The sequence below is a fragment of the Apaloderma vittatum genome, unplaced genomic scaffold (assembly GCF_000703405.1).
Source record: "Apaloderma vittatum isolate BGI_N311 unplaced genomic scaffold, ASM70340v1 Scaffold16766, whole genome shotgun sequence".
Lineage (NCBI taxonomy): Eukaryota > Metazoa > Chordata > Aves > Trogoniformes > Trogonidae > Apaloderma > Apaloderma vittatum.
In genome coordinates, this window is record NW_009722414.1 from 1 (window position 1) to 7624 (window position 7624).

The following is a 7624-nucleotide window of genomic DNA, read 5'->3' on the forward strand; positions in this document are numbered from 1 at the left end:
AACGTTCTTTCCAAGAATGATGTCAACAGAAAGCGCCAACAGTTTCACGCTGATCGGCGAGGCGTCCGACGGCGGCACCATGGAAAACCTCAGCCGCAGACTAAAGGCAAGCTGGGTGTGAGCTGGTGAGCTTGGGTGTTTTGAACAGAGCATCGTTTTTTCTAGGCGCTCTTCAAGATGAAACTGCAAAGTTTCCTGTAGCACTGGCCTTGCAGTACTTTTGCTGGCGAGTAGTTCAGTAACGCTGGCTTATTTTATATTGAGATTTGACCTGCAGAAAATACATTGCTAATTGAAGACCCACGAGCCCATTGTTTGAGAACCATCTGGCAGATGCCGGTGGCCACGCCTGAGCTAATGGCGAGCTCTTCCCGCAGGTCACCGGCGACCTCTTTGACATCATGTCTGGGCAGACAGATGTGGATCACCCCCTGTGCGAGGAATGCACAGACACTCTGCTCGACCAGCTGGACACACAGCTTAACATCACGGAGAACGAGTGCCAGAACTACAAGTGAGTGACCTGGGGGTGGCCTGAGACTGAGCTGCTTTAGTTTGAAGCCTTGGGGATGAGCACAGCCCTGGTCCGGCTGCCTGTGGTCAGTAAGAGACATCCCTGACTTCAGCACTTGGGTTTTTTTTTGTCTGGATGCAATGAAAGATTTATTTTTGAGAATCCTGTGGTACAGCTTCTCAAGCTGGAGTCTGTGAGCCCATCGGAATGACTGGCGGCACCTGCCCGTGGTGTCGGTGTGGCAGCAGCCCTGTGCGACCGAGGGCCTCGGAGATGGCTCCTGATGGGCAGCAACAGATCCTGGGTCACCCTCTCGCTCCCCTGCTCTCCTGTGCGCGTTCCTGGCTCCCAGTGCAGGATCAGTGCGGAGAGCTCGGGATTAACGAGAGCTGCACGTGAGATCAGAGTCCCTGTTTGCACCAATGCTCGTGTGCGCAGGCTCTCACAGAACCGGGCACTGTTGGTGGGGGGCTTCTCAGGATCCCGGGTGTGGTAATCCTGTCACTCCTTTAGGAGATGTCTGGAGATACTGGAACAAATGAACGAGGATGATAAGGAGAAACTGCAAACAGAACTGAAAGAACTTGCACTGGAAGAAGAGCAACTGATTCAGGAGCTGGAGGACGTTGAGAAGAACCGCAAGACTGTGGCTGAAGACTTTGAGAGAGTCAGGGCAGAGGCAGAGCGGCTGGAGCAGGAAGAAGCTCAGTGAGTGAACTACAACTGCAGTTTGTGGTGGGGATTTTAGGTAACAGATAAATGAGATTATAATGTGGAGAAACCTGTGAATAATGCCCAGATGCAAGTGGCTTTTTCTTTGCAAAAATGAGGGGTTTTTGGTCTAGCCAACTTCAAATGTCACGTGAGCAGGCGCTTTGCTGTAAAAGCCAGCACTTAGCATTTCTTTTCTTGCTTCTGTTAAAAGGTATCAGAAAGAATACTGTGAATTCAAGAGGCAACAGCTGGAGCTAGATGATGAGCTGAAAAGTGTGGACAACCAAATGCGCTATGCCCAGATGCAACTGGATAAATTAAAGAAAACCAACGTGTTCAATGCAACCTTTCACATCTGGTAACGCTGACGCTGGAACACGGCGCCAGTTTGCTCAAAATCCACGCTGCGGGGCAGTTTGGGGAGCGCTGCCTTTGGCAGGAAAGGTGCCAGTCGTGTCTCCCTTCCCCACAGCACCTCACAGCTCCCACCAGGGTCAGCTGAACAGTTTGTGACACTGTGCCATGTCCCAGTTGGTTGTCACGTGGCTCGTTCACTAACCCTGCTAACGAGCCAGAACATGCTGTGCTTGACAGCAATAACACTCTAGTGTCAGGCTTTACAGAACGGGTAGCTCAGGGTTTTGGGTGTTTAGTGGGGTTGGATTTGTTTTTTCTTTATCACGTCTGTGATAAAATGAGAACAAGTGGTTGGTATTTAAATACAGTTTTTAACCGGAGCCTGTCTGCACGTGGCCCTTGCTTGGTTGGTGTGTGCTAGAAGCTGTTCCTGCCCCCATGTGCTGATTTGCAGTTCCTCTTACCGCAGGCACAGCGGTCAGTTTGGCACAATAAATAACTTCAGACTTGGCCGACTCCCCAGCGTTCCTGTCGAATGGAATGAGATCAACGCCGCCTGGGGGCAGACGGTGCTGCTGCTGCACGCCCTCGCCAACAAAATGGGCCTCAAGTTTCAGAGGTACACGCAACACAACACACGTTTCGCTTGCGTCCCGGATAGAGACAGACTCATCTGCCTGTGAATCTCGTCTCCTTTCAGATATCGTCTCGTGCCGTACGGCAACCACTCGTATTTAGAGTCCCTCACGGACAAATCAAAGGTAAGAGATCCTGCACAAATCGGAGGAGATTGACCCTGGTCACGCTGGGGGATGCAGAAGACAAACTCGGCTATTTAGGAATTTATGGCACAGGAGAGCTGGCTCTCCCAACTTCACTCACATCTCACTCTGTACCCTGTAGCAAGCCACTAGTTCTGCCACCCAGTAGCATTAAAAACAACAGGACACGTGAACGATATGCCGCAGCTGGCCAGAGGAAGACAGCATGATTTAGGAAGGTTGTTGGCAATTAGGAACCTACACCTGCACGCTACAGGCACTAGCCACAAAACAAGTCACACTCGTGTCCTACAAACCATTTCCGAGCACCCTGTGACAAATTGAAGCCTCGCACAAGACTAAAGAGCTGCAACGCCCACGTCCGAAATGGAGCGCTGGGGTGCCTGAAATAAATCTCGTTTCCAGGAGCTGCCCTTGTACTGTTCCGGAGGCCTGAGGTTCTTCTGGGACAATAAGTTCGATCACGCCATGGTGGCTTTCCTGGACTGTGTGCAGCAATTCAAAGAGGAAGTGGAAAAAGGCGAAACTCGGTTCTGTTTGCCGTACAGGTGAGTGTTGCTACGTAGCACCTCAAATTTACACCCTGTGCGCTTCCCACGCTGGACCAGTCTGCAGCACTGGTTGCTGTTCCAGTCCTACCCTTCTAGAATCGTCTCATTTTCTTTATAACGTGCAGAATTGCCACGTTTACTCTTAGTTTAATTGAAAACGTAAAGCTAGTTCCCCAGGTGAAGACCTGACGCTTGCTACTTTTCCTTTAAAAACAAAGTAATCTTACTCGGAATAATATGAATGTCAGATTCAAATTATAGCATGTTGAGATTAAACGCCTGCAATAGTAATGCACTGATTAAACTTTGTGTGTGATACAGGATGGACGTGGAGAAAGGCAAGATTGAAGATACAGGTGGCAGCGGTGGCTCTTACTCTATTAAAACGCAGTTTAACTCCGAGGAGCAATGGACAAAAGCACTAAAATTCATGTTAACTAACCTGAAGTGGGGTCTTGCCTGGGTTTCATCCCAATTCTATAACAAGTAACCGTGTAAAGAGCTCATCCTGGCAGCTGTAGAGTGTCTGCATTTCATTGGAGAAAGTCAAATTTAGATGTCTCAATATTAACCAGTACAAAATGTTTACAATACCAAAAATCCACAGGACACTTTATTTAAAATACCATTATTACAAGTAGTATATAGAAAAGCAATATGTAAAGTTATGTCATTGAGCTGAACAGAATAAAAACCAGCTATTAAATAAATGTCAAACTGGTACTTTTGGGGTCTACAGACACGTATAAATTACTGGTGAACTTCAAACCACCACTGAGTTTGATACTGCTCTGTTACAGCTTAACACACGGATTAGTAAAGCAAAGTGTTACAGACACAGGGAGTAACGCGGAGGAACTGGCGGAAGCTGTTTGGTTGTTAAAGGGTAACTACAGTTTGAAATAAAATATTCAAGTTGTATCAACGCTTCTTTGTGCCACTGAACTGAACAGGGCGTGATGCTCTTTAAGATACTGTTAGCAGTGATGACGTTGACTCTCTGTAATGCTGCCTGCAGCCTGTTCTGGCACAGGGGTGCACCCAGGGAATAATAAAACGCCCAGAGTGCTTTCATCTGGCACAGCACAAACAGCCCCCGGCACTCCCGGGGACCTGCTGTCCTGCTCACAACAGCGGTCAAACAGCTGCCTTTCTCAGGGTAAGAGCAGACAGGCTCAGGGCACTGGCAAAGAGTAACCAGCAGGCTGCCCGCGACAGTAACTCAATTTTTAAAAAGCAGCAAGTGGAGAAAGAAAGCAACAGCCCTGGTGGGAACGCCTGGGTGAGAGAGCTCCTGCTGGCAATACAGATCACTGAGCGGAACGGTTTGCAGAACATGACTCTTTAAAAAGGAAACATATTTATAACTTAGAAGATGCAGCCCTTAAAACTTCTAGTGCTGAAAGAGGTATTTCTAGAAGCTACTCTGCTCCTTGTGCCTGCCTTCACAGCACTGGCGCATCGCCTGAAAGGACAAACGTTTCTAACATGTAAGATACCAAATGTTACCGAACACGTGGTGTTCAAACCAAAAGTGAAACCAAGCTGCCCCGGGTGCCCCTGCAGCATCACAGACAGACTGTTACCAGCAGCGCCGGTTCGCTGCCGATACACCAGCAACTGCCCATAGAGGACAGCTCTGTTTAAGAGGAATAATTCTCTGGCACTTTTGTTCCACAGTTCCCGTAGCGCTGCCTTGGAGTGGTGCTGCCGAGGATGTGGTCCAGTACTGCGTAAGAAAATTCTAAGATACTTTGTGAAGTAATGCCAGTGATACAGTTTAAATGTTCCACAACCTTAAAACAACAACAACAACAAGTGAGGATACTTCCTTGACGTGCTTAAGAGACATCAGTTTACAGTCGTACCTCTTAATCCTCCAACTCTAACGAGAACAACAGCGCTAAACAAAAGTTGAAGCCTCTTAGTAAAGTTTTTTATTCAGTTGGGGTTTTGGCTTTTTGGTTTTGGGCTTTTTTTTTAATTTATTCACTTCTGTTGAAGAAGTAAAATGAAAAAGCTACTACCTGTAACAGGCTGTTAGTTCAGAGTATTTCTGCTTGGGCAGAAAGTTGTCCCACAGGATTGCTTCTCCCATTGTCGGCGAGAGAAGCCTGCGGGGGTTTGTTCTGGCTGCGAAGCAGCCAAAGCGCGAGGACGCGCTCACGGGAGCACAAGTTTTCCTGCAGAGCTCCCCACGCACCCTCGCAACGCTCTTACAGGAGCACATGCACATCTTGCTAAAACACCCGAAAGACGTCTCCTCCCTCGCGCTGCTCCCAGCAGAGCCTGCCTGGCCTCTCGCTGTACTTCAACATCAACAACCAGCACATTTTTTCCGTGTAGAGCTAATGCGTTTCCAAGCGACTGTACCTGCTTCCAGTGCCCAGGGTTTAGTATGAACACGCTTGTGCTGATGATTCCGACAGCCAAGAGCATGAAGTCTTCCTTTACTGTCAAAAACTTTGCTCTGCAGAAGTAAAAGTGTCTTCTGGTGTGAGATGATGCTAGATTTACAGCTCAAAAGCACCTACTTCTGTAACCGCTGCGCAGCTACAGACATGTTAAGATAATTCAGTCCAAGTGAAGCCCCAGACTGTTTAAAAGACAGAGCTAAAGCTGGATTTGTGCAGTCAGGCTAAACACTTTCCTATTTTGCTCCTAAAGGAAACACGCTGAAGCAGATTGCTTTGAACTAGTATGTTAAGATCAATAAATGATGATAAAAGCCTCAAAAATTATTATTTTTTTAAAACACGCCCCCCTAAATGACATAATTGGAATTATGCTCCTATTTCTTAGCTTTCTTTAGTGTTTTAATTTCAGATAGTTACTTTAAGTAATGGTCACACAAGCTACTTACACCTGCAGGCTGCTTGGTGTTGAATTTTCAATGGCAATCTTCAGCAAAGTGTCGTAGATGGAGTCTCTTGTAAGATAGAAGAAGTCTAGTAGTTGCACACACATCTGGTGTAGTGGCTTTGCAGGAAGCAGACAGCCGTTATGTCCTAGCACAGAGATCACACATGACCAGCCGTCCCTTTGGAGCCATTAAACTGAACTAGAACGAAGCCTTAGTAACTGTGAGCGAGGGACGAAGGCACCTGGTGAGAACGGCCCCGCGCTTCCGAGGGCCCCAGGCCTCCTCGTGCCACGGGCTCTCCTACTCTCGCTACAATTTCATTCTGAAATTCAGGTTCTCATACCTGGGCAAAGAATATGGCACACTGCTGTCGAAAATGTGGCCTTATGCTAAGTTTTGGGGCGTTTAAACAATCTGTTGCTGAAAGAGTCACGACTGGGTGTCCAAGAACATTCATCAGATTCTGCTACAGACAAAGCTCTCATCTCAAAAGTAAAGCCCTGGAAAGTCCGAGAAGTTTCACGTGCCTTCATGGTATGCAAAAATCCATAGTATGAGATCTCCAGTATGCCTTTTAAATTTTTTTTTTCATTCTCTCCTATTAATACTCTTACCTAAAACCTCTAGAAGCAATTCCACATAAGCCAAGGGAGTCGACATGTTGATCTGGAAGTGCAGAGTTTTTAAAACAGCAAGCTCAGACTCAAGCAATTCCTGTTTCGTGTATGAGTATTTTAAGGACTGCAGAAATTTCAAAGCTGTGTCACTGTTAACTATCTGAAGAGGAAAAAGACAAGTTTTCTTCTAGGCAATAAGGCACTTGCTAAGAACAAAGTTCTTTTTTGCTTTATTCCTCCCACTGAGTTTACACAGAAGCCCCTGCAGTGGTGACACTGCCCACACCTCAGCTGCCAACTCGGCTTTTAAACCCAGCTCAGACCTCCTCTCCCGCAGGTTTCCTCTCCTCCACAAATGAAGGTCAGCTGTGACCCCTCTGCAGCTCTGTAATTTTCAACAACCACAGGCCAGTTTTCCTGCTGCCTGTAGTTTTTCCCCCAGTGCCGGGAACGTTTCCTGACAAACTGTTACCTGATGAGTGACAATTAACCTGCCCTAAACAGAAGAGATTTAGGTCTCCACATCAATATCCTCTGCATTATTGCCTTCCAAAGAGGAAATCTATTTTTTAAGAGAGATTAACATACTACATAATTAACTACACTGCTAAAAAATGTTGTAAGAAAAGGTTTAGCTGGCTTACATTGTAGTGTAAAGAAAGTTTGCTCGCAAGCTGAATGCACGACACGAGTCGCAGGACAAATGTGTCATAGATCTCATCTTTCAGAGAGCTCCGGCTGCTCCCTTGTCCTTGTCCACGACTTTTAACGTTCTCTCTGGAGCACTTAGAGATTTGTTCTACTTGCTTGATCATAAACCTACAAAACCCACAATTCCTCAGAAAACATTCTCTTCTGCTGAGAAAAAAGGAAGAAAAGCAATTCTGCACGTTGTCAGAACATACAGAAGGCTGTCAATGGGGATTCAACGAGCAATGAGACAAAGCTCTGGAAACACACGCAGAGCTATATGTTGTGTGGAGGAGTGGCACGGCACACGCAGCGTGACCGCGGGAGAGAAACGCGAAACGCACGGAGCTTTCGGGGGATTTGTTACCTTTCAAGTAACTCCACCGCCTGGTACCTTGCCGGCTGGTCCAGGTGCCATTTTTCCGCCAGAAGGAACACAAATTCTGCAAAAAAAGCGCAGCAGCTGTTCACCTCAGGGCGCCGGAGCGAGGCGTGGCGCTGGCGGAGCAGGCCCAGGGACAGCTCCCGGCCCGGGG

At 47.4% G+C, this 7624-nt stretch overlaps 2 protein-coding genes across 2 annotated transcripts; one reads left to right on the plus strand and one right to left on the minus strand.

The window, feature by feature from the left end:
* The first annotated feature begins 10 nt into the window (after positions 1-10).
* Positions 11-3628, plus strand: BECN1 (beclin 1, autophagy related). The gene is made up of 8 exons (XM_009871776.1): positions 11-106; positions 378-514; positions 1028-1222; positions 1440-1586; positions 2055-2204; positions 2286-2346; positions 2773-2915; positions 3240-3628. Exons 1-8 carry the CDS (start codon positions 17-19, stop codon positions 3406-3408), a joined length of 1092 nt encoding a protein of 363 aa, XP_009870078.1. The 5' UTR covers positions 11-16; the 3' UTR covers positions 3409-3628.
* Positions 3629-4561: 933 nt separating this feature from the next.
* On the minus strand, positions 4562-7531 carry CNTD1 (cyclin N-terminal domain containing 1; the record flags this gene model as incomplete). The annotated part of the gene is made up of 6 exons (XM_009871777.1): positions 4562-4714; positions 5292-5388; positions 5782-5926; positions 6396-6558; positions 7043-7217; positions 7456-7531. Coding segments are annotated over 6 exons (809 nt in total), but the record flags the coding sequence as incomplete, so codon positions are not given.
* Positions 7532-7624: the final 93 nt, after the last annotated feature.

What these genes read in the sequence shown, in the direction of transcription:
- BECN1 (XM_009871776.1), top strand. Translation starts at nt 17, where the DNA reads ATGATGTCAACAGAAAGCGCCAACAGTTTCACGCTGATCGGCGAGGCG. An exon ending in AATGCAACCTTTCACATCTG is followed by an intron (nt 1,587 to 2,054) that starts GTAACGCTGACG and finishes CTCTTACCGCAG; the next exon opens with GCACAGCGGTCAGTTTGGCA. An exon ending in ATGGGCCTCAAGTTTCAGAG is followed by an intron (nt 2,205 to 2,285) that starts GTACACGCAACA and finishes GTCTCCTTTCAG; the next exon opens with ATATCGTCTCGTGCCGTACG.